The sequence below is a fragment of the Neopelma chrysocephalum genome, unplaced genomic scaffold (genome assembly GCF_003984885.1).
Source record: "Neopelma chrysocephalum unplaced genomic scaffold, ASM398488v2 Primary Assembly neopelma1_116, whole genome shotgun sequence".
NCBI classification, from domain to species: Eukaryota; Metazoa; Chordata; class Aves; order Passeriformes; family Pipridae; genus Neopelma; species Neopelma chrysocephalum.
The window spans coordinates 1,535,998-1,561,226 of record NW_020897778.1 but is presented as its reverse complement, the minus strand read 5'-3'; the positions used below and the strand labels follow the sequence as shown (position 1 = coordinate 1,561,226).

General features: G+C 47.5%; 4 protein-coding genes, 1 long non-coding RNA gene and 2 other non-coding genes across 13 annotated transcripts in view; 1 reads left to right on the top strand and 6 right to left on the bottom strand.

Annotated features, from left to right (window-relative positions):
- Positions 1-3,401, bottom strand: part of PXN (paxillin) — a 49,027-nt gene extending 45,626 nt beyond the window's left edge. The window contains exons 1-2 of the mRNA XM_027696856.1: positions 3,281-3,401; positions 2,570-2,661 (exon numbers count right to left, since the gene is read on the bottom strand). Coding sequence (XP_027552657.1) covers positions 2,570-2,661; positions 3,281-3,318 — 130 coding nt within the window. The 5' untranslated portion in view covers positions 3,319-3,401. The remainder of the gene's footprint in view (positions 1-2,569; positions 2,662-3,280) is intronic.
- A 744-nt stretch (positions 3,402-4,145) lies between these two features.
- Positions 4,146-4,286, bottom strand: LOC113974092. The gene has a single exon (XR_003536444.1). It is a non-coding gene; the product is annotated as a U4 spliceosomal RNA (small nuclear RNA).
- Positions 4,287-4,904: 618 nt separating this feature from the next.
- Positions 4,905-5,045, bottom strand: LOC113974093. Its single transcript, XR_003536445.1, has one exon. It is a non-coding gene; the product is annotated as a U4 spliceosomal RNA (small nuclear RNA).
- A 1,335-nt stretch (positions 5,046-6,380) lies between these two features.
- On the top strand, positions 6,381-12,465 carry SIRT4 (sirtuin 4). 2 transcript variants are annotated; one of them, XM_027696866.1, is made up of 5 exons: positions 6,381-6,440; positions 8,698-9,203; positions 9,872-10,166; positions 11,264-11,343; positions 11,869-12,465. In XM_027696866.1, the coding sequence occupies exons 2-5, from the start codon at positions 8,704-8,706 to the stop codon at positions 11,903-11,905; spliced, it is 912 nt and encodes a 303-aa protein (XP_027552667.1). In that variant the 5' UTR covers positions 6,381-6,440; positions 8,698-8,703; the 3' UTR covers positions 11,906-12,465. The 2 variants fall into 2 exon arrangements, with proteins under 2 accessions (XP_027552667.1, XP_027552666.1); XM_027696865.1 differs by having other exon boundaries at positions 11,264-11,466.
- An 829-nt stretch (positions 12,466-13,294) lies between these two features.
- On the bottom strand, positions 13,295-17,811 carry LOC113974075. The gene is made up of 3 exons (XR_003536431.1): positions 17,194-17,811; positions 15,597-15,686; positions 13,295-13,748 (listed from the first exon to the last, which is right to left on the bottom strand). It is a non-coding gene; the product is annotated as an uncharacterized LOC113974075 (long non-coding RNA).
- Positions 17,812-18,057: 246 nt separating this feature from the next.
- Positions 18,058-20,885, bottom strand: PLA2G1B (phospholipase A2 group IB). Of its 3 annotated transcripts, XM_027696874.1 has the most exons (5): positions 20,654-20,885; positions 19,916-20,142; positions 19,686-19,845; positions 18,835-18,962; positions 18,058-18,238 (listed from the first exon to the last, which is right to left on the bottom strand). In XM_027696874.1, exons 2-5 carry the CDS (start codon positions 19,947-19,949, stop codon positions 18,120-18,122), a joined length of 441 nt encoding a protein of 146 aa, XP_027552675.1. In that variant the 5' UTR covers positions 19,950-20,142; positions 20,654-20,885; the 3' UTR covers positions 18,058-18,119. The 3 variants fall into 3 exon arrangements, with proteins under 3 accessions (XP_027552675.1, XP_027552676.1, XP_027552677.1); XM_027696875.1 differs by lacking the exon at positions 19,916-20,142 and having other exon boundaries at positions 20,654-20,686; XM_027696876.1 differs by lacking the exons at positions 19,916-20,142; positions 20,654-20,885 and adding an exon at positions 20,421-20,635.
- A 1,336-nt stretch (positions 20,886-22,221) lies between these two features.
- Positions 22,222-25,229, bottom strand: part of MSI1 (musashi RNA binding protein 1) — a 73,938-nt gene continuing 70,930 nt past the window's right edge. For 2 of the 4 annotated variants that reach the window (XM_027696859.1, XM_027696861.1), the window contains one exon: positions 22,222-24,510. The gene's annotated coding sequence lies outside the window, so the exon portion shown is untranslated. The remainder of the gene's footprint in view (positions 24,511-25,229) is intronic. The other 2 variants (XR_003536427.1, XM_027696860.1) reach the window with 2 other exon arrangements.

The following is a 25,229-nucleotide window of genomic DNA, read 5'->3' as shown; positions in this document are numbered from 1 at the left end:
TGGGTGGGTGCCGGGCCCGGAGGAGCCCAGCACATGGCAGGGCTCTGCTCCAAAACCTTCAAACAAATCAACGTTTCTGAGCCCCGGCTGATTTACCCCATCCAAGGGAAGCTGGGCAAGGGAAACCTTTCCTGAACGATTTTCCACAAGCTGTGGCCACCATAAAGGAAAGTCACCAACCACTTCTCCTTCACTGTGTTCAAAGAACGTAACACTCCTCCTGGATTTATCATATGATGGTGTATCTTGAATCATTTCCCACTTGCTTTTCCTTTCAAACCTCTATCAAACCACACTCCAAGGCAGCAAAGTCCTTGCCTTGGCCGAGCCACAGCATAGCTCCACCCTCATCAGAGCTAGCGTTTACCATTGCACTCTGGCCAAGTCGACATGGCAGTAAAAGCAGTTGCTCAGCCCAAATGTTCAGCTCCTAATCTGATGAGAGATACAACGAGAACTATCAGTGTGGGAACTGCTAAGGATCCAGGAAACATGACTCTTGTACTGCTTTTCCTTACAAAATTACTACCAAGTCAGAGAATGTTCCCAGAGCTGAACAGCACATGTCCTGTTGTTGAGCCGAGATTACAGGATTTCGTTTCCATAAAAACAGAGACCATGAGGTCAGCCGCGAGCAATCTCCAGTGCTGTATTTTTCACTCTCTAGGCACAAACACACCCAGTTTCCCCTGCTAGTACAAGTCAGACATCATTATTTCCTGTGTTAAGTCATGCTATAATGAGAACTATCACTAGGGGGGCAGGGAAATATCCCCTCCCTCATCCCAGCCAATGCTTACAAATAGTGAACAGCCTCCAAGAAATTCATGCCAGGTTTTACTCCAAATCCAGTATTTGTCAGAAAATTACGTCCTTACCTAGACCTAAATACAACACAAATATAAGCAAAGGCTTTCATTGTGTGCTTCACCACTGATGCCAAGGATCTCACCTGACACTCCCATTGCTGGTCTCCCGTAGCAAAATTTAAAACATTATTTGAAGGGACTGTTACATTTTTTCAAAACCCATCACTGACTGTGCAATGATGACTTCAGGATGTGTCACCCCAGGAGCAGCAACATAAACACTACCACTGACTGATGGCAAAGCAGACCTAAGGTCATCAGAAACGTGTCCTTTCCTGGAATCTGTGTGTTTCCTCCAGCAACACGACAGGCTTGAATTGTATTTTTACCTCTGCATAAATAAAGTGCCCACTGTTCATATTGTAGCCTAGTATGCAATTTTTATCTTCACCTTCCTACCGTGTCCTTTGGGAGTCTAGAAGTGAGTGCAAATCAAGAATGCAATTTCTGTTGTGTCTCAGGGCTGAAATTAAGCTGTCATAGCACTAGTTATGGTTGTACCTGCAAGAAATGGGTTGTGTCCAAGCTGCTCAGTGTTAAAAACAAAAAAATAAAAAAGTCATTGCATTTAAAGCTTTGCCTGTGGCTTCAGCACTGCTTTGAAAGGGTTGGGGGAGGTGGGAAGGCAGGGCTGCCACATGAGTGATACTATCCTCTAGTAATACTGCTTTTAAAACCAACCTTGTTCTCACTGCATGTGCTGTTCATAACTGAATTCTTCACACACTAACATTTCTTTCTAAAATTGCCAGTCCCGAACCCTCCTGTGATTGCCTGAGGAGTAGGGCCAGGTTAAAACCCAAGCTGCCAAGACAACTGCTCAGTTGCAGGCTCAAGCTAAACTCACTCAAGCAACGTTCACCCTCTCCTAACTTTCCTAACACCCTGGAACTACTGTTCTCTCATCACCTACCTGCTCTCTGCCTCAAACTCTCGCTGGCTTTGTGAACACCTGCTCAAGCACCATCCTTACACAGCCAGGCAGAAGCAGCTGCAGCTCCCAGGTGATTTCCACCTCCAGCAAACTCTTTCCCACTGGAGCAGCATACCCAAGGTGTGCCCAGAGGGGTAAGTGATGCTGAGAGCAGCTACATTCCTCCGAACTGGTGTGTTGGATGGGAAGCACTAGGGAATGAAGGCAGGCAGTGCATCAGAGAAATACACGGGGTTTCCTCTTACACTGTCCCCTGTGGCTAAGACACATTGTGATTTACCCTTATCTTTCACAGAAGGTGTAACAAGAAGTTATGACCCCCATTTACAGATGGGAAACAGGGCTGGGAGCTGGAAATGAAGTCAGAAAGTGAGTCAACATCAACAAAATGTTGGACTTCAGAGCTTCCTGTATCCACACAACCTGTGTTCAGGGTACTCCTGGCTCCACACAACCTGTGTTCAGAGTACTTGCTCAAGGCATCTTTCCCTCTTGTCAAAGCATCGTTTACCAGTTACAGACCAGCTCCCTAGAAGGGTGGTTTAACCCACACACACTTGACACTCAGGCTGGATGGATTAACTGTCCACCTGTCCCCTTCAGGGCTGTAATCTCAGACTGGCTGCCAAAGCAAGCGATCCAAGGAGCGATCCAAGCTCATTTCATAGTACCATAGTACCACTGATGAAAAGCACCATTATTTACAGAAGACAGTGTATGTCAGAGAAGCGATATGAAGCTCCACTCACTTGTAAGGCACACTTACCTGTGCACATTCCAGAGAGGGACTTGAAACTGCAGAGTGATGACAGTGCAGTGTGTCCTCTGTGCTGTGCCGCATGTGCTGTGCAGCTCTTTCTTCGGGTGAATGCAAGAAAGAAAAATTCAGCCAGACCTTTAGGTTTCAGGCAATGGCAGTAAATCACAACATGCAACTTCCCCATTCAAGGTCCAGCTTCACAGTTGTTGAAAGGATCTATTGCAGCAAAACAAATTTGGTTTCTGACATAAGATGTAGGACACAACTTTGCAATGAGGAGTGAAATCACCACACCAGAGCATTATCACAGACAATTCCAGCAGAAGAGATGAGAAACAGTAAAGTGATAAAACCAATACTTATCAACACAGTTTATATGAATCAAGAAATTACACTAAGTGTATGACTCACTGCAAACTACATATGCCTTTGATATTTGCCAGCAGGGCTTATTCTGCCAAAGGGTAATGGCATCCCTATGCTTCAGGTTTTCATTTCAAATTGATGTTGCTGGCAGTGGAGTACAAACAGGGGAGGAGGGGGCAAATGCAATTTGTGAGGTTTCATCATCAGTCTTTGGTCACTCTTCTGTATAATACCCCAGCATAACTGAATGTTACAAAAAAAACTAATAAAGAGGGAACACTAATGTTCACTACTAAGTTTTCTACTCTGCTTGGCTGTAGATTAAAGCAGCTGCCCAGCTCAGGGTCTTACCGGCAGGGCAGGAGCATCCAGATGGCACACGCGACCATGCAGAGATCGTCAGAGGCAACCTGTCAGCAGCACAAGCTACATCTGATTCATACAAAGTGATGGACAGCAGCTGCTTCCAGCTCCAGTGGAGACTCAGCCCAGGGAGCTCGTGTGCAATGGTTGTTAAATCTCCCTCCACAGGGTCTGCTTCGGTATTAAATAAGACAACAGCTGCAAATAAGAAATGGATTCGGTTTACTTATATAATAGGATTTAACACTAAACTCAGCAGCTGCTTTTTCCAGAGTAAAGGTTTGTGATTTCTTTGACAATAAGGAGGCTTTTTCTTTTTTCTTTTTTTTTTTTAAGTGAGTGATGCCAATGGATATACATAAAGAAATGCACACAAAATGGAGGTTACAGTACTTTGCAGTGAAAGCTGTTTCCTAATAGGTTTTGAAGCACTTCTGGAGCCAGTCAAGCACAATTCAGATTTTCACGCCCCTCCAGTTGCTCCAGAAATGCTCCCTCTCCTCCCTGCCTAAGCTATCTTCTGAGAAGCCGAGCTCCCCAAAGGATCCTCAACAAGAGCTACACAAGAAATGCTTCTCCAGTACCTCAGTCCCTCCACTTCCATTTTCCCTGACCGATTCCTCCTTCAGTAGCTTTGAAAGGAAGAGGTAAGAACACAGCTTTTTACGTAAAAGCACCCTCAATGTAGTAAACCACGTTTTTGGTACGAGCAACCGCTGGCATCGCTGAGAATGAACAAAGACAAATTTATCGCTTGTAAGAATCGTCTGAAGCCACCTTAACTAAAGATAATAATTTACACTTAGTAAGATTTTCTTATTTTTTTTCATCTATTTTTCACACCATAATTCAGTCTCCGTAGAGACTGTCAAAAATTGCCAATGCCGACTATATTTCAAGTCGTCATGGCGGGGTATTGGGAAAAGTTTTCAATTAGCAATAATCGCGCCTCGGATTAACCTCATTGGCTACGATACTGCCACTGCGCAAAGCTGACATAGTGCTCCCGTCGCTGCCGGCCCTGGCCCCGGGGCCGCCGCCGAGCTCGGGGCGAGCCCCGCCACCCGCCCGCTCCGCCCCGCATCCCCCCGGGCAGTGCCCCCCGCCCGCCCCGAGCCCCCCGCGCCCCGCCGGGACCGGAGCGCCTCGTTTTTTCCCGTCGGTGCCGAGCCAGGGACGGCCGCGAAGGATGGTGGGAGAGGAGTATGCAAAGTAGGAGCGACGTCAGAGCGGCAGTTCGGTACTGAATGAAGGGTCCCCACCGCCCCCGCGTCCCCGCGGGACTCCCGCCTGGGCACCCCCGGGTCCCCAACCGGCCCCGAGGGGCCAAAGCCGGCGGGGAGCCCCATCCCAGCCCCTTCCCCACCACCTGCTCCCGCCAAAAACGTGGTTTATTAAACTGAGGGCACTTTCAAGTAAAAAGTTTGGTTCTTGCTTTTTTCTTTCAATGCTGCTGGAGAAGGAATGGGTCACTGAAAACGAAAGTGGAGAGGATTGAGGTCGTCAAGACAGGTTGCTCCTTCAAAGATCACATCACTTTAATGACAACCTGGCAAGATACACTGTTCGCCTATTTTTTTTAATGTATCTTTCTTTTAACCACGGAAATCAGCCTCTAAAGAGGCTCTCAAAAATTGCCAATGCCGACTATATTTCAAGTCGTCATGGCGGGGTATTGGGAAAAGTTTTCAACTAGCAATAATCGCGCCTCGGATTAACCTCACAGGCTACGATACTGCCACTGCGCAAAGCTACCTACACCTCACAGCCTCCCGGCCCCACGGCCACCGCTCCTCCGGGGAGGTCAGAGCGGCCCCCGGTGCCCCCCGCGCCCCGCCGGCCCGCGCCCCCCGCCCGCAGCCCACGCTCCACCGGGGCGGCGGGGATGGACCGGGGGGCGCTGGGGGGATGCACCGGGAGGCGGCGGGGCGGCCGGGACACGCGGAGGGTGCCGGGAGGGCGCTATGGTAATGAGCGCCAGGGAAAGGGCTGCTCTGAGCCGGGGGCATCGCCCAAAAATCGCCCTGTCCCATCTCGGCTGAGAGCGGGGGGGTCCCCTCGGGGGGCGCCGGGGTGAAACGGGGTCTGCCGGGTGCCACCTGCCCTTTGCACCAAAGCAAAGCACCACCCAAGGGTTTAAAAACACGTTTAAACTATTAAGATAAAAGGCACTAAAAGTGATTTAGACTCACGGATCTGCCAAAAAGAGGGTCGCGCCCCACAGCTCCGCAGGGCCCAGGGGCGGAGGGACAGGCAGGGTGGCACCGCACAGCAAGTGAGCAGGATGTGCTTCTTCCCTGTGATCACAAAATTACACCCACTGCTGGGCACAGGCTCGGCTCACCTGGGCTTGGAAATAGCTGCAACGGACAAGAAAAATGGATTAGGAAATCGTGCAATGTTTTGAACTGATTAGCAAGAGCTCTTTGGCAAATGCATTCAAAAAGCAGTCCAAATTATTAGAAAGAGCCCATTGCCTGTAAAACAGGTGAACATCTATTGTCAAGCTGCTACCATGCAGCAGATTGGCCGTCCTCCTATGTATTTGTTCCTCAGAAAAATAAGGCTCCTTTGAAACAAAAAACCCCAAACACAAAAACCTCCTTATTGCCAGGCAATTGGTACAGCTTATCAGGTGATTATCGAGACTGAAACGAAGCAGAAAGGTACTGTGGGTTTCTGCCAGGGCACACACAGTCAGCAGCAGGCAGGTCAGCACAGCCCTGACTCCTGAGCTAGAGGAGATGTCTTTAACAGCCATCAGTTCATTTTTCTTCTGTTACTTGTTGAATCACATTATCAGCCTAAAATCTGTTCACTGAAAACAAAATACATCTTTTATAAGGACAAGCATTTACAACGCATTTTATCAAAGCTGTGACATGCATTTGTATCAAATCAAATCGGATTTTAATCTTGTACATTTCCATGAGGGCTGCCATGGAGTTCCCAGCGTTTTCAGATTCACTCAGGTGTCAGGATGTTAGGGACACCCTTTTTCTCCCCCCTCCCCTCCCTTTCTTTGAAGCATGGGAATTGTAGTCTTTGTGCTTAAGGCTTAGTTTCCCCGTGAACTACATTTCCCAGAAAGCTCCTCTTCCGGCAGTCAGCCCTTTCCTTCCGCGGTCGGGCACGGCAGCAATGAAAGGTGAGTTTCCAGGCATTATTCACTGTATCCCTCTTATTTCATTACCCGGGTTTAGTTCGGCTGTTACCCCGCACCCCCCCGTTATCACAACACAAGGGACCGGGATGACATGGGAGTCCCTCTGGATTTCTGGCCTGTAACCGTTTGTAGAATCCTGTTTATCTTCTACCTTAACCTTGCCTGATCTTTTTCTGTGGAGCATCTTGGCTGTGCTTTAAAAAAACCCTCAAGCCTCAGCTTTCCATAGGTACGTTTAAAGAGTTTCACTTATTATGTACAGTAGTTATTTTTTTAATCCTAGAACGCTGATTTTTAAAGCAGCTTTGCATTTGACAGGAAATATTCTGTCCCTTGTAACTTTCTCTCCTCCACAGTCCTTCTCTGGTTCATAGCAGCTCTCTAATGTATCTGCCTTTTTTGCCTTCTCTCTCCTGTAGGCCAACCCCTATTACATTTCTATTTCATTTCCTCTCTGAACATTTCCTTCTGAGAGATATTTTGATGATAACAGGCAGGAATGAAGAGTTTTCATCAGTTAAAGCTATTTAATTACCATCAAACTGGCTTAACAGCCTTCGGGGAGCATCATGACAGAAGTTATTCTCAGAGCAAATTAGTTTATTGGGAGACTTTGTCCCTTCTAATTAATTCATATGGGAAATTAAACCTCTTCGGAGGGAATGCCCAACACAACTCCTGCTAAACAGCAAAACAAGGCAAAAATCATTGCAAACAGAATCCACTGCTTAGATTTAAAAAGCAATACAGACTAGGGAGGCAGTCCAGTCTTCCCTGTAATTCAACTGATGATTATGCAAAGCCTTGAGCGCTGGAGATTAACTGAGACAAATCAATTCTTTGCCACTAGCATCTATTAAATATCATGATACTTACAGCTGAATATCCAAGCTTTAAATGTATTTAAATATTGCTCCATTTACTGTAAGAGCTGGTACTTGAGGGGAGCTGGAGGCTTGAGGCAAGGCCACTTAGATGCACCAGGTAATCTGGCCTGTTGCAATCAGCTTTTAGAGATCATGCCCTTTTATTAGTAATTAAAGTCCTTCCTCCACCTCCCACATCTTGTACGAGCCCCCTTGCCAAGGGAGATGGTGGGAGGCAAAAATACCAAACAATCAATCTCAGTACTGTCACTTTCAAACCTTTTTGTACTTTGTATCCAAAACTGTAGAGAGGCCCAGAAAAAATAGTTTCAAAATAATGAAATGGAGAAAGAACTGCAGACTGCTAGAAATCCCAAACAAAATCAAAATCCAAACCAATCCACTGCTGCCTCAACAGGTCCTGCACACAATTCCAGGCTACTTAACAGCAAAGCCATCCTGCCTGTCCCTAGCAGGGAATGCTGTTCCTCCCTTTAAGCAGGGTGTCAGTCCTATTCTTACCTGCCAGGCAGTTGTTTCTGCCCCACACCCATTTGGGTGATCCCTTCTTTCTCAGCCCGTTTGTGCTGGAGAAGCAAAGCAGTACCCCTTCATCTCTCCACTGACTCTGGAGAGGGGGCACCCGCAGAACAGGAGATGTCAGAGGCATTTAGAGAGTGTCCTAATAATCTTCAGTCCCATTTCAAGGCCTGTTCTGCACCAGGCCTTTTGTGAAAAACAAAACAAAACAGACAAAACAAAACAAAAACCCAGAAACAAACCAAAACCCACCTCAAAGGAGTAACTCCAGTCAAGGCCTTTGTCCTGAAAAAAACTCAACATTTCAAGGTTGTTTTTCTTTCCCTTCCCACAACACATGTTAAGGATGGGGTAAATAGAAAGCACTGATTTGGAGCAGGCGGAGTGTTAAAAAAGCAGAGCAAGGGTCTCTTCTGGGGAGGAAACAGCCAGCGCCTCTGGGGTGGGGAGCTTGGCCTTCCTGCCATTTCCTGCACATACCTGGGAAAGACTTTGCATGCTCAGGTTTTTCTGGGCTCTTTACAACTCCTCTTGGGCAGCCGTCCTTCACACCAGGATAGAAGAGCAGGAACCCTACAAGTCAAGGCTGTTAACTTTGTCCTTGTACCTTGAGCAGTGCTCAATGTTGCCATCTGTCAAGGGGATATCCGAGTGCTGACCTCAGATGGTGGGCCTTAGTTAATGTTTCGCAAATAATTTGTTTCCTTGCTAAACAGAAAAAAGAGCAAAGAATACTCATGAGCATCATTTTCCAGAGAATCCCAAGAAAAAGGCATTAAGGTCATGCTCTTTGCTTTCTTTTACCTTCCTTGTGTTCTGTTCTTACCTTTTAGCTGAACATGTTCTCTGCCAGGAAGTTGTCTGGAGTTTTCAGAGCCATCAGATTCCATCATTTCAGATCCCATTCTGTATCCAGAACCTCTCCAAACTTGACTTTTGTGCCAGCCTGTCTTCCCCCAGATCCCGCAGAAGTAGAGGAGCTGCAGCACTTTGTTTCTAACTCCAAGAGGCTGTTTGTAATGACTGGAGCTGGAATCTCGACCGAGTCAGGGATCCCAGATTACCGCTCTGAAGGTGTCGGGCTCTACGCCAGGACAGACAGACGGCCTGTCCAGCACGCCGAGTTTGTTCGCAGTGCCAGTGCCCGGCAGCGCTACTGGGCAAGGAACTTTGTGGGCTGGCCCCAGTTCTCCTCCCACCAGCCAAACACAGCACACCTGGTACTGAGAGACTGGGAGAGGCTGGGGAAGCTGCACTGGCTGGTGACCCAGAACGTGGATGCCCTTCACACCAAGGCCGGGAGCCAGCGCATGACAGAACTGCACGGCTGCACTCACAGGTACCGCTGCTGGCACGGGGAGGGGGGCAGTGCTCCAGCTCCTCCTGTGGGGTGACTGACAGGCTGCTGCAGTGTCACCTGCTGAGAAACCAGGCAAAACGTCCATGCTGTGCTCCTGGAGATGATGTGCTTAAAGGTGGTGCTGGGCTGAGGTGGAGAAAAAGATCACAAACCAGTGCTGTTCACAGCACAGTATTTAAGAAACATGACCACCACGTTGTTTTTCCAGAGCATTATTTGGATCATTTCCCTTGAAGCCTGCATCCATTTCCCCTTTCCTTGGTACAGCAAATGTCCTCTTAGAGAAGAGGACAAGGGGATCCTGAGGATACAAGGATTATCCACCAGGGCTAAGCAGAGTGGATAGTGCCAGAATTGCACAGCATGAGTGAACTGGAGAAGGGCCATCACAGCCTGGCTGGGATTACCCAGGTTTCCAGATGAAAAAGCACAGCCTGAACTGGGAGAGAGGATGCACAGGGTTCAAAGCACTTCCTCTAGAGCATTCCTACAAAGCAACAGTTGGAGGTAGAAAGACAGCTCCTTGACCTGTACTATTTGGTAAATAAATATGGACAATTATGACAGGCCTCCTAAGGAACAAGTTACAGGCTCCAGATCTTCAGCTGACATGAAACTCTCCATTAAGACTTTGCTCTGAATTTCAGGGTTTTCTGCTTGGCCTGTGGAGACCGAATCTTGCGCTCTGAGCTCCAGGAGCACTTTGAGGCTCTGAATCCTACTTGGAAAGCTGAGGCGTTTGGCGTGGCTCCAGATGGGGATGTCTTCCTGACGGATGAGCAGGTGCGCAGTTTCCAAGTCCCAGCCTGCCGTAAATGTGGTGGAATCCTGAAGCCTGACGTGACATTCTTTGGAGACACGGTGAGCCAGGAAAAAGTGCGTTTTGTGCACCAGCGCCTGGCGGAATCAGACTCCATGCTGGTGGCAGGATCCTCCATGCAGGTAAGTAGGTCTGCCTCCCACACTGCATTCCTGCTTCCCTGCTACTCTGCCTGCAGCAATCCTGGGTTCCACAATGTAGGACTACAAATGGCTTGTGGAACAGATCAGCCTTTGCAGAGCTTCTTTGTATTTTATTTTTACCGTGGTTGGAATCTGGCTCCACAGGTTACTTGTTTGGGCTTCCCTGTCACTTCGTGCTGCTATAAATAACTCCATTCAGACCTCTCTCTGCTGCCTCCTCCATCAGGACGCTGTAGGTTCACAATTGCCCACAAACCCAAGATAACCTGGCACAATTCAGTCCTCCCCTTTTTTTTTTTTGCTTGAAATTTTTAGCCTTTGGCAGGTTTTTAGGCCCCGTGGTGCACTGTGTGAAATTTCAGATTTTAGGACATCTAATTCCTTATTAAATTCTCAAAAAGAGAGCTGAAATACCTTTCCTTACTGCTTAGGATTGTCCTTTGTATCACAGTGTGTTTTCTCCATTAGCCTCTTATAGATAAGGTAAGGTAATTAAACAACAGGGGTTTCAAAACCATTTTGTAATAGTGTTTGTATAAGAGAAATTTTTTCAGGAACAAGTTCTATTACATTAAAATCCCCTACTCTAACACCTCCCAGAATGAGATAAAACCAAGGCTGCCTGATTGTGATTCTCTTGGCTTCGGGATACTGGAGACAAATTCCTTGAGCTTGCACTTCTTAAGCTTATAATCCTTTGTACAGGAATGATTGAAATGCCTTAGGTTTGTTCTTGTACCACCTAAGCTGAGCCATGTGAGAACCATCAAAGTGCAGCATTTAAGAACCTATGATAACTAATAAAAGCTGCTGCAGAGATTTACTAAAAGACAAGGATGTTTTTCTTCCATGTGCTATGAAGTTTCAGTTTCTATGAAATTGCAAATCCTTCACTGACAGAGGTTAAAAGCTGTTCTTTTCTGTGCACTCCAGAACGAAGACATTTCCTACCTGAACCCTGTATGTACAGCCCCTTTTCCCACTGCCAACAGCAACTCTTTTCCTTTCCTTACTCCTTTCCGTAGCTCTTCCCTTGCCTAAGCTGCCAGTAATTTTGTCCTCTGGTATTCCTGCAGGTATACTCTGGTTACAGGTTTGCTCTTGCTGCCCGAGAGAAGAAGCTGCCAATTGCAGTCCTTAACATCGGGCCCACAAGGTTGGATCACTTTGCATCCTTAAAACTGAATTCCCGCTGTGGGGAGCTGCTGCCTTTGATTGTTGCACAGGACCCAACCTGCTGAGCTCCAGTAGCTATCAGGAGTAAAGTTATTTCTGCAAGGTGAGTGCCTTCCCTGGTCAGTCACAGGGTTCCTGGCAAATGCTGAGACTGAGATGTGCTGACGTGGCTGGAAATTTTCATCTGTAACAGTTACGCTCTGATGGGCCATGATACTGTTTCCCATGATCATAAACAAAAAGCATACTAAGTGCTAATGCTCCCAGAAAACTGGGCAGGAGTAGCCAGAAGACTCAGCAGTGTTGAATTCCCTTTGTCAGTATGAGAAAACTACAGGGGATCGATCATCTGTAGTTCCAGAGAACCTGATCACACTGTTGCCTTTGCAACTGATAATTCCAAAGCTCTTCCTGATTGAATTGGTCCAGCTAATCCTAAGCAGACACTGCCGTTTAAAGTAATCAATTCCATCGATAAAGCAGCTTCTTCCTTCCACTCCTGCAGGAATCACCATCTCAGAAAGGGGAAAACCTCCATCTAGGAGGCAGCTGTGAGATCCGGTGCACGGCCGCTGAGGACACCAGGAGAGGGCAGCAAGCCTCGCACGTGTCGGCCTCGCCAGTTCTCTCCATTGAAACCATCAGGAAACAGGAGGTAGATGAAAAAACCACTTTTCTGCCTTACCTTGCCGTGGTAAACAGTGCCTTTTCATTCACTGGGACAGGATAATCGCACTGCTGTATCTGAGGACAAAATACCTTAATTATAATTGTCCCCAAAGGAGAATGAGGGACAGGGATTTTGACTGAGTAACTTGAGGCTACAGCACAGGAGGGCGATGTGGGAAACCTGGGCATCTGCTGGAGGATCCAATGTCACTAGAAAAAGGAGGCAAGAGGAACTGCAGTTGTCATTTAAAGAAAAGCTTTAAAATAGAAGCTGAACAAAACCACTGCTCTTGTAAGAGATTATTTGGAAGCACAGACTACAAGGCTGACATCTTCCAGCAAGGACAGGAAGTCAGCATTTCTCTCAACTGTCAGTTAACAAGCTAAACTGCTTCCTATTTGAACCCTTTAAAAATTAAATATTGTTCAAATGCCAGAGGAGTTACTTTAAGCTAATCTGACCAGCACTGCTTTCAGGGGGGCTGCTACATTTTCCAGAATGCATTTTCTGAGTATGTTATTTAATTAATGAATAGCTAAGTAGTGAATTGAAATTGTTTACAAGATTGATACTGTTTGCATTGTAATTTTTTCTCCCTCCTATGATTTATTTAAGTACACTCTCAATAGCCAGTTTAGATCCATTTTTTCCATTGCAAAAATGCAGAATGTAATTACTAGCAGCTGATGAATTAAGAGGGAAATACAATTAAATCTGTACAATAGGTCTCCCTCAGGAGCTAATCTCAAGCTATTAATAGATGCAATTTCCACACTCCTAACAGGAGATCCATCACTACTGGGTAACCATTTTTTGTTGATCCTGAGGGTGGTATTGTAAGCCATATCAAACCTTTTACAGAGTAAAAGACAGAACCTTGCACAAACTAGAACACTAAATTTTTGACTTGACCTTCTGCGTGAATCTACCACTTCCCTTCTGGCTATGAGGGATATTAATTGTTGGGGCTTTACAAATGCCCCCTCCTACTCTGCAAATAACATGTCCTGTACTAATATTTTGACAAGAACTGTAACAAGCAGTTGGAAACAAGGATGACAGAGTCATCTGCTAAAAGGTCAAGTAGCAAAGCAAGGACAACTGACCATGTGATACGAAGTTCTTTTTTGCTTTGTTGTTGATTCAAATCCATGCCAGGCAGGAGCAAGTAAAGCACAGAAAATAAGGGATACATATGCACCCAATTTCTGGAGAAGGTAGAAGGCATTAAGATGCTTAATGCATGTCAAGATTTGGCTATTATGGGTCAGAGGAGAGACAGCTTCACTTAGAAACCAAGTGAGATCAGTTCAGGACCCCCACCTGCGTTCTGCTCTCATTTAATGGAGACCCCACTTTGCAGTGAGTCAGGTATCTGCTGTTTGGCAGTGAAGAAAGCTCACAGATGTCACTCCATATTTACCTGTCCTGTCCATAGTACAGCTGTCCTGCTAACCAAGGCTTTTGCAGAAATCATGGCTAAAGTATAGCAGAGTCTCCACACACAGGGAATTTATTTGCATAGGTTTTTCCATGTAAGAAGAGGCACTGATGCCTCCTTAGCGGAGGAGCTGGTGCTGAGTTTCTCACCATCTGCATCATCTTCTGCCCCACCTTGAAACTCCTGTGACACTGATGTGTCAAAAACAGAGGCTGCAGGTTTACTGCCAGTAGAGCCAGCATTTTGAGATGGTGTGGGAGCATTACCAAGACATCTAAAACAAGAAAACATTTCAAGTGAAGACTTGGAGTTAGCTATGTGACAGGTAACTAAACCTCCCACATCTATCCCTGCCTCTTCTCCAGTTCTGCAGCTGAGCCTGTGGGAGAGGAGTCAGGGTGTCTCTTCAGCATTACTGACAGATGAGTCATATTACCCTGACCCTCTAGGGATTATACTTTTAAGTCCCTAAGACAATGACTTACAATAAACGAACATTACAGTAGACTTCATGTCCATAGCTTATTACTATATGTTAATGAGCATATCTACAACAAATACATGAGGCTGAGACAAAGGAGTTCCTTTTTTTTTTCCTGCTAGGCTGATCTAGTACTACTAAAGTTGACTTCTTTTAGAGCAGGATCAGAGCACTTCAGCTCTTAACATGTTCCGCAAGACACCACTGAGAAGTTCACTCAACTGAGAAATGCCTGAGAGCGCCTAAAGATCCTGCACCAAAAGCCAGATCTGCATCACTCTAATGCTGACTGACACCTACCCCTGTCACTCCTTGGGGGCTGTTTGTGTGGGAAGATGCAATGTAGAGAGATAACAGCTATCAGAACATAACTATGTCTTTGCAGGCAGCTAGCAAAGACCTATCCTGAGAAGTTTGTGTTTCTCAGCTTACTGATGTCATCACCAGCCTGGAGGGAGTTACAGAAACCTCCAGGGCTGAGCACTATAGGATGTGAATTAGCCATGCTGTGGGAAAACAACAAACTCAGTAACATAACTGACCTAGTGTTCAGCTTCATTCTCTCAGACATTGCAGAATTTGCAAGGGAGGAGGGTTTAAAAGGGGGGAGAAATGTTGTTCCTGAAAGCTAAAACAAAAAGGCCATAATCTTTGTGTTACTGGCTAAAGCTATGGGAAAAGAAGTGTTACAGAGCCTGAGCAGTGTTCTCACAGATCCTATCTATGCTGTCTGCTTTAAGTCAGTCTTATCCTGCACGTGATTCAACCCTCTCCCACCTTTTCTGGCTCATAGTTTTTAGACCAGTCCACCAGTATTTTAGATCATGGCTTGCAGTCATAGCTCTGTGCACCTATGGGTGCCAAGTGTAAACATCAGACAACAGCACAAGGACAGTTTTTTTACCATGAAATTAGCTGAATTAACAGCTTATGCTCTTCCCTTTTTCTTACAGCTGTTCCTCCTGGGGATTGGATAGAGGAGCTGAGAGTACCTTATAATGGATTTTTCTGCTGCTCCTCTGAAAGTGAGGTTGGAGTTACCCAAAGCAAATAAAAGCCACTTCCTATTTGGCAAATCTTGTCTTTGTTTCTGGGCAAATTCTCAGAGCAAACTGTAATCGAGCCCAGCAGCCTGAGAGAGGTATTTCACACACTGAGCTCCAGTGAGGGCAACACAGACTGCAGATGGCCTGGAGGGCTGGGGGGCTGTGCTGTAAGTGCAGCCTCCCACATCTTACAGTCACATTGCTCCTACTGACACACCTGGAAAATGACCCAAACCCCTGGGCATGGTGAACTTGGGAGGTTCAGGAACCTTGGAGTGAAGGTGACTAAATCTACCTTCTAGAGTGTGCTTCTTCCCCCATAACTGCCTTGGATGTCACCCTTTCCCAGCCTTTGCAGCAGGAAGGTGAAAGACTGTTCCAGACACCTGCAATTCTGTCCTCTCCTTTCCCACTAAGGAAAGATACCCAAGTACCACCTTCTGCACCACTAACTAGACAATGGCAGGGAAGAAGAAAAGCTGAGCCTGAGAGGAAGACCAACAGTACAAATGTCTTGTATTGGTCTCAGGCCCAAATAGGAACTGACACAGGATCATTGCCACGAGCACAGTTGTTTGCTCTCTGCATGTCTCACCTCAGCTGGAGCACTTTCCCTTTCATCTCTGCAATGCCCATATAGTTAAGAGTAATTCAACTCTCCCTGCAGAGACTGAGAAATCTTGGCCTAGAAAACAACAATAGAGAAAAGGAAGATAAGAGGCTGAGATTTCACTTCTGCAGTGTGAGCCCACAGAGCTGCTGCCCCTCCAGCATCTCATGTGCCAGCTGCAGTGCTGTGAGGGGCCTCAGAGCTCCCCAGCTTGCTGAGCACAGGGATACCTTGTGTTTCAGGTACTTTCTGTTTTGGAACAGAAATACAGGCTGTCACGGCAGAAGATCTTCACACACACCTTGTACTCTCCATACACTGGCAGTGAGTCAGTTCAAGCAATCGCTGGCCCTGCTCTTTCCACAACATTCCTCAAAGCCCTAATTAGCAGAACCCCTTCAGCCTCCCCACCTGTGCCATTCATTAGGGCCTGACATGCTGCATTTGGTGGGAAGGTTCCCTATGGATGGAGGATGTTTGAATTTACTGTTAGGTCTTTCACACCACCAAAGCAGCATGGAAATGAGAAGCATGATCAAGGGACTAAACATAAGTGTAGGCTTATCAAATCTGTACAGAGTAGGATGGATATAAATTGAAATGGAGCCTTCATTTATCCATTGAGTTTACCTATGGAATGCTAGTGTGCCCTAAATGCTGGATGCCAGGAGTAGATACACTGCTCACCTCAAATCTAGAGAGTTCCTTTTACAGGCCAAATTTATACCAACAGGTTCTGAAATACTTCCAACTGCACCCCAGCAATCCTCTCTGCTTGTGATGATACAGATCAAAAGTACAGTGTTCCTTCTAGATAGTGATGGGATTTTACGTTTTTTTCTCTACAACAGGATTTATAATTTATCACTACAAAGGGATTTCAGTAACATTTACTTAGGAGCTTTACTGTTCTACAAAAAATAATTTCAGAGAATCAGAGCTAGTGTGTGAGCACAGATCTCATCTTGCACTTCCAGCCCTAGGAATGATTCATCTTGGCCATATCTTGGGAACACATCCAGGATCCTCAGGATTTCTTTGGAGGACCCCAAGCACTCAGTGTTTCCAGAAAATTCACGTACACAAACACCCAAGGAAAAATAAGCAACAAATACTGGTACAAAACTAGGACTTGATGTGCCATAAAATGGAGTATATGGCTGCCACACACTCCCTTTTTTCTTTCATTTAAAAAAAAAAAGAACAAAATGCAATTTACTATCCTATCTCATTATCATGCTAATGCCCTCAAAGATCCAGTGACCTTCAATAGGAAGGCATTGCAAGTAGCTTCCAACAATATATCAAGCCAGCTTCTTTCTTCTCCATCTGTTTCTGGTTTCTCAGAGCCCTCTTGCAGATCCTTGGGTTCTGCTCCATGTTTGGGTACAGTTCATTCCGGTGAGGAACAGGAGTGAGCAGCCCCTGCCCCAGGAGCTCACCCACCCCTCCCTAAAGCCTCTGCCAGCAGAACTGGTACCAAGGGCGGGGGGCGGCTTTGGCACAGGACCTTGGCAGGGCTGGAAAACTGGGGCAGATACCATCCCTCAGAGGGGGTCCCTGCGTTCCGAGCCAACGTTACCTCCTATCCTGCAGCTCCTGACGGGAACAGCGCCGGGCAGCGGAAGGGCTCCCTCAGAGCAGGGAGCGGCCAAGCAGCTCAAGCCCGTCACGCAGCCGTGCCCCGGGGAACAGCTGTGCTGTGGCTATCGCGTGGGAAGCACGACGCCAGGGTGAGGGGGCGGGAAGGACGCCCTGACGAACCCCGTGAGGGCGGGAGAGGTGCCCTGGGGAGCCCCTGGAGTATGAGGGAGTGTGGGAAGGTCGCCCTGAGGAGCCCTAGGAGGGTGAGGGAGCGCGTGAGGGTCAGCCTGAGGAGCCCTGCGAGGGCGGGAGAAGTGCCCTGAGGAGCCCCCGAGAGGGTGAGGGAGGGCGTGAGGGTCACCCTGAGGAGCCCTGCGAGGGCGGGAGAGGTGCCCTGAGGAGCCCCCGGGACGATGAGGGAGGCAGGGTCGCACTGAGGAGCCCCGGAAGGGCGGGAGGATCGCTCTGAGGAGCCTCGGGAGGGTGACGGAGAGTGGGAAGGGCGCCCTGAGGCGCCCCTGGAGTGTGAAGGAGTGCAGGAGGGTCGCCCTGAGGAGCCCCTGGAGTATGAAACAGGAGAGTCGCACCGGGCAGCCGCAGCCCCGCCCTCAGCCCGCGGGTATGAGGGGCGGGGCGGGGCGGGGGCCGCACGCGGGACGCACCTGCTCGCTGTGTCGCGCGCCCCGCCCCGCCCCCGCCGCTTCCAAGGGCCAATCAGCGAAGGCGGGGGCGCCGCGCGCGCCTCAGCGAGCCGTGGGCAGAGGGGGCGGGGCGTGAGGGGAGGTAGGGAGGCCCCGCCCCCTCCCCGCCTTTCTACCCACCCTGGGTCGTCGCAGCGCGGGGGGAGGCAGCGGGTTGTTGTAAAGCGTTTATTGAGGTGGTTTTTAAGTCCTGCGGCCGCCCTGAGGGGCAGGAGGGAGACTATTAGCAGTATTTCTCTGTATCCAGGTCCTTGTATTCGGGGTTGTAGGACGCCTTGGCGAAGCACATGGCAGCGGCGCGGTCGCAGTTGCAGATGAACGTGGAGCACTCGTCGTTCTTGCCTGGAGGAGAGAGAGGAGCGCTCAGACCCCGCAGCTCCTTCGCCAGGCACTGCGGTGGCTCAGGCTGGCATTTCTGCTGTCAGGGTGTACCCGTTTCACCGCTTCCATCGTTTTGGGGTGCTCAGGATTCTCCCCACTAACCCTCTGCATCCAAAGCTGTGTGCTCCAGCCCGGCCATCTCTGGCCCCTTCCTCCCTCCCCTCCTGCTGTTTGCCGGCCTCTCTACTCTTTACCTCCGTTCCAGAGCCCTATAAAGGCTCCACCATTCATCAGAGGTGTCCGGCAAAAGCCGTGTAACACTGCCCAGTTAACACGCTGATCTCTTGGGTACTGCCATTAAAAGGGCTCCCAGAAAAGTACCACAGGGACTCAGTCCCCTGAAGAGGAGACAGGCTTCCCTGTGATACCATATACCTTCATAAACTTTAAATTGTGGGCTATATGGAGAATATTCGCTCCAGTGCCTGTGTGAGGTGTGCCTTTTCTGACAACCAGCCCCCCATCTTCCTGCCACAGAAGTGTGAGTGTAACACAGAGCCCTGTTCCTTCCAAAGAGAGAAGGGAGAACATTTGGAGTCATGTGGAAGTGGACGTACTGCTACATGTAATCTCCCCGCTGGAGCAGCTGAACCTGTAGAACTTAGTGTAGGGGTTGTCCAGGAGGAATCTGCATGATTCCAATTCCTCTGCCTGTGCGTAGCAGTTATCATGTACCTGGCAGCACCTGGGAAACAAGGAGAAAAAGGTCAGAAACTACCAGAAATACAGCTGACCTGTAAGACACACAAATATGCTATAGTTACTTCGACAAGGCACTGAACAAAAAAAAACCCAAAATCAAAAAGATACCCAGTGACAAGAGAGCAGGCACAAAGGGACACGGTTGTGCCAGCTCATGGTCCAAGAGGTGGGTGGTACACGTGTACTTACTGGAGCATCATCTCAATTGTCTATTGGGCACAGAGAAAGCAAAAGCCAGTGTTTACCCTATACACCCCCTCAGTGGTACTGAGAGCTCACAGCCAACACAAAGCATGGTGTCTTGGCTGTCAGACTTGTGTGATCTCTAAACTGCCCAAGCCATTTACCAGCATTTTCCAGCTCAGCCCTGCACGTGTTGATGGCTGCGCACTGGGCAGAGTGTGCAGAGCTGCACCCAGGCTGCTGGCACAACACTGCTGGAAAAAATGCTGGAATGAGCGTGCTGTGCTGCCACAGAAAGGAAAAGAGAGTTGCTGGGATTATATTTTATCTTAGTAATAAGGCGTTGAGGTGTGATACTGCACATCCTTGTTCCTTTGAATCGATCTGTGAGAGGAAGCTTCATTCACAGCAGCTGGAGAGTTTGTGAGTGTTTATAGGCAGGGCCAGCTGAGACGAAGCTGGGGTGCAGAACCAGGAGAGCACAAGCAAGGAAAGAGGTTTGTAAAAGCAGGGTGTTATAAACCTGTCAAGCTCATCAACTGGAGTCCCACTGCCTCCCAAACCGCAGTAGCAGCCGTAGCCGTTGTAGTCCAGCAGCGGGTGGCTGCTTGGCAGGGTGCACTTGATCATCTTGCGGAACAGCCACACGGCCCGCGAAGAGTAATCAGCGCTGGCTGCGCCCACTGAGGAGAAACACAGAGGTTAGAGTCGGGCTGACTGTTACCAAGTCCGGGGGTGAGGGCACCTACACACCCAACAACAGGAAAAGCAGGGTCAGGAACTTCATTCTTGCAGGACTTGACAGAGAGACTGGTGATAAAGGAAATTGGTCTCTTTATACGACAAGCTCACCTTGACATGGGTATGAGGTAAACCAGGCAGTATTTACGTTACTAAATGTAGACTTCTTCCATCGGAGACTGTGAGTGGGAGGTTGTGGCGTGACCAGGTGAAGGCCAATTAAGTGAAATCTATGGAAGCTGGGAAGGCAAATATTTGCTCTCTAAATTTTTGCTATTAAATTATTGTAGTGCTGCTATTAGAAGTCAGCCTGAAAGATCTGGATGTTTTTAAGGCCTCTCTGCTGAAAAATAGTAGCAGTATGGTAGTTAAGTTGGAAATTGCTGGCACACTAATAACCACCTGTCACTAATACCTGCATTCTCTTTTTATAGTATCCCACTTATCGTTAATCATGCATCTCTCCATGGATTCTCCTGGCCTAATTCAGAGAATAAGGTTCAAGTTGTCCACTCACCTCAAATAACCATTTGGCATGAGATGAACCAAAAAAAATTCGAGCTGTTCTTTACTTCGAAACCACAGAGGAGAAGGAGGTACTACTAGGCAAGAAACAGGAGCCAAGTGACCTGGAAAGTGTCTATATCTGAGTTAACAAGGAGTAGTGTCTGTTTTTATGTGGCCTTAAGGGATTTACACTGGAAATGAACTGGGCTTAGAAGTGTCGACATACACAGCAGACTTCATTACCTTAGAGAGAGCAGTTTGTCCTTCTCCAGCACCAATGCAGAACCCAGTTAGGCCCTTTGGTTCTCTATGCCAAGGGATGAGGTGAGTTGGGAACCTCAAATGAAGTTCAAGAAATAGGTAAGAAAAAGCTTCCTGGAATCAGCCAGGGGTAAGTCCAAAACACTGCACTCTCTGTTTAGACCCCAGAGGCTCTGGCGTTTTCAAGGTGACAGGTTTGGCATTTTTACACACTCAGGATACAGATCTTAGACTTGGTAGTCTGAGTCTGCATTGATTTCCAAAGCCCCAAACAAGTCCATAGTGCTTACGCAGGAAACTTTGGGCTCCACAACCGTCAGTAGGCTCCAGAAGGGATGATGAGGACATTTTCCTCCTCGCAGGGTCTGAAAATACGCCAGGGTGCCCACAGTATCTATAGGATGTTGATACATCCATAGTTAAAGCTATGAACAACCAAACCCATTCTGATATTTCTGACCTCTTTGAGTGCTACGATTCTCTGGGGCTGCCCACTCATAGGTTACCTACAGCAAACAGGTGCTGAGTTACAGATTGAAGATTCTCAGTGTTCTGACAGAGCACTGGACAAACATTAAAGGCTGACATAAAGGACAGCCCGTACCAGAGTTAGCTCAGAAAAAATAATTTAATCTTTTGTTCATAGATCAATCTGCTGACTTTCCCTTCAATATCCACTGAAGTGTTCCCTCTCTTCTCTGATACTTTGATCACCTTTACTCTTTTTTTTTAGAATTATTATTTATCTGTTCTCTTATCTATGAAACTGCAGCTCCTTTTTCTGCAATTCTCGGTATTTGATGTATTACTTAACTGTTCCCAGAAAACTTCCAGTAAACTGGCCTCTTCAAGTCATAAATCAAAAATGTCTCATGGTGGCTTTCATATGTTTTAATTCAACAAGAGGATCACCATGTGTGGGAAAGCAAGCATGTGCACATTACAAGAGTGCCTCGTGAGAAAAATCCCAACAGGGTAAAGATTTTTCCACCCATGCTATGTTTGGTTTCCCCCAACCTGTGCTGTATACAAAGCCACTGGTTCTCAGTACACTCATGAGCACATCCCAGCTTACAGCTGGTTCCAACTTACAGATTTGAACCTTAAATTATTTTTAAGACTGCTTTTCCTAGACTTGCTCAGGGTTCCCTATTTCATACATAGAATTCTCCTTTCTCTCGTAGCATTGTCTGTTAAAGACTTCTCATCTCCACATTTTACTTTCTCAGATCTAGTTTATTTGGCTCACCATAGTCATTGAACCCAGGGCATGAGCCAAACTTCTAAGCACCACATTATCTCCTCCTTTTTTTGAACCTATAAATACTTATACAAAACCTCTGTAATGCAGAGGAGAGACACAATCTCTACTAAACCCAGATCTGCCTCACATTATAAACTGGGCCACTGCCAGTGGGAGCAGAAGAGCGAGTCAGAGCCCTGCCTGGGGCTTTTATCCTAATGGCAGGATGCGACTCCTGCCAGGTCCAAGTTCACCTGAAACCTCTCCCATTGGAAAACCCTCCCACCCCCAAATGATGACAGAGGAGGACAGTTTTCAAATAATTTATTAGGAATTTAAAACTGAAATCTGGAAAAAGGGTTACAGGTGTGGAGAGAACAAACACTGGAGTGTAATAACTTACTGGCTTAAAAACACAGCTTTAATTTTCTTTTAAAAAAAATGCCCACCCTGAAACCGGAGCCCCAGCCTCCAGGCAGTGGCAGCAGTGGCCAGAGAGTGACTCACAGCCCAGCAGCAGCACAGCTGGCCCGGGATGTCTGGAGGGGGCACGGAAGCAGTTCAGCGCATATACCAAGAGGGAGGAAAGCGCTGTCCGCAGACCCAAATTTGAAGTATATAGAATAAAAATAAACCCAATAAAATGCAGCTCTTCTTTAATTAGGAAATATTTAAAAAAACAGACATACAGACTCTTGTCTCAGTAACAAAAATTATTGCTTTGTGTTTTCAGTACTGATCTGTTAAGTACCTTCTTACCTAAACAGAACTCTCCAAACGCATCGCCCAGGTCAGGACAAGCTCCAGCAAACAGGGGAGAGATGGAAAAGGGCCCTGTGGGTGCCATGACCCTCCCGGTCCTTTCTTAAATGCCCCTCTCCCTTACAGGGGCTCAGTTTGGGGGAAAAGAGGGAATGATTTTTAAAACTTAAGATGAAGCTGTTATTTCCCTGGGAAAAGAGTTTGGCTGCATCTTAATAAAAGGCTTAATCACCCCCCTTAACAAGGTCTTTGGTTCACTGAAATCCAGACCCAAACCTGCCCCGTGTATTCCTGCTGGAGGCTTCCCCTAGCAGAGTGCTGGTTAGCGGGGGCCTGGACCACACCAGGGGAAGCCCCAGTAGGTTCTGGAGAAGGGACCGGATCACCCCCGCACAGGACAACAGATAAATTCCCACAGTCTTCAGAACACAGAGTAAAGCAAACGGGAAGCTGCAATTCTATAATTCATATAATCCCTGAGAAGCCCTTAACCCGCCCCAAAATCACCACCCTAATGCTTTTCTCCCCTGTTAATGAATCCCCTTCCCAGCGCCCTGCCCTTCAGAGAACGACCACCCAAATCTCCCCCTGGCTGACACGCCTTCCGACACCCTCGCCTCCGGAGGAGGATCCCCCTTCCCAGGAAATCTTGACGCAAGCGATAATGTTTGGAGAGTGAATTCCTTTCAAAGTAACCAAGACAAGCAACGGCGGCAAAGCCCTTTCCCTAAGCCAGCCCAGAGCCGGCACTACGGAGCCCAGGAATGGAGTCTGTACATCGAGCAATTGGAAGCAGCTTTAACCCGCTCAGCAAAACAGCCGATGGCCGGTACAGTTCACCCCCCCCCCCCCCCCCCACCCCCCTTTCATCTCATCAGAGGTCTTAAAATCTTAAATCTTACAGTAAAAGGTGTACAAAAAAAGAACGGAGTCCTGTCAGGATTCTGCTGGAGAGTATTGCTCACGCTGCGGCTCCAAGTCCAGGACCTGGAGCTGCTCCTTGGAGCCAGGCTGCAGGCGGCAGCCAGGTTCAGCTCACGATATTTACATATTATACAGGAGGAAAAAGAAAACCCCACGTAAAACTAAACCTAGGAAAAAAAAAAATCTTTCAGCTGTAAGGATAGTGTTTTTCACTTAGCAAAATATACATTTGTTTTGTTCCATAGCGATGTCCAACGTTTTCGGATCCTTGGAGTTTCACACTTTTCAAAGCCTCACATTTACAAAACAGAAACAATTAAAAACAGTTTCTTTAAAAAAAATAGAAATACAGCAGTTCCTCTCAGCCTTTGCTCTCTCTGTGTCTCTTTCTTCCCTTCAGAACTGCATTCTTGTTACATACCGTGCTTTAAAAACACTGACGACAACAACAACAGAGTTGAAAATATTCAAAACAGTTTCAAAGCCAAATAAAAATACTCCTCAATGAAACCTACCTAACACAATCACAAAGCCAATTCATAAAATATGTCTACTAGCTCAGGAAAGAGCAAACAACAAAAAGAAGGGGCAGCCCCAAAAAAAAGATAAAAAAATAAAATAAAAAAATAAAACTAACAGCTAATAAAATAAATAAAAGAAGAATCAGTGGGCTGGGGGCAGGGAGGGGGGAAGCGTAAACCGTCGGTGGTTAGTAAGAAAGCGAGATGATCTCCTCGGGTTCAGTCCAGTGTGGTCTGGTCAAAGGGAGAGATCGGGGCAGGGCGGCAGGAGCCTGGCAGCCAGCCGGCAGTGTGCAGTTTGATTCAAGAGAAAGGTAACCTTGGCTCATCCCCCGAGGCTCACCAGATCCTCCAGCCGCTTGCTGTCCTCGGTTAGGTCACTGGGGAATCTGTGGGACAGCAGGGGAGGGAAGGGACAGGATCTAGAACAACCACAGCTTTTCTCTTGGGGTTTTCTTCCAGTGTGATCTGACAGAAACGCTCGGTACCCAAACCGTGCCTCAACACAGACTTGCTCTGCACCTCACTGGCACAGGGATGGGGCATGGCAGAGATGTTTCCATCTTTAATAGGACCCTGGGGAACAGGGTCCCATGCACCATGTGGCCTGCCCAGGCCTGTCACACTCCTGACCCCTGGAAGGGCTGAGACATAGCAGGGTCCAGTCATTTCTCCAGCACCCACCTCAGTGCAGCCCCATCAGGCTGCCACAGGCTCCTGCCTGGACACTGTTCCCTGCAAGTTTCTGCCCTCCTTTTTTAAAAGCTGGTTGTTGTTTGCTTGTTGGTTTTTTTTAATTTTATTTTAAGCCATCTCACTTCAGTCACATTTGCAAAGCAAACAACGAGCACTCACCAGTTCCCTCTCTGGCTCACCTGAGGACCAGAAACAGAACTGATCGGATTTTCCTTCTACCCTTCTCCCAGGCAGGAGATGAAAAACCTTGCTTCTCAGAGACTGGTCTCAGCAGCAGTGAGAACAACCAGCTGCATGGCAGAGGCTTCCCCAGCCACACAGGTGAGCCAAGCTTATCTCTCAGGATCACCACTGGGTTGTGACTCTGGCCAACCCTTTCCTCTTCCTGTCAGTGCTCCATTTCCTTCCTCTT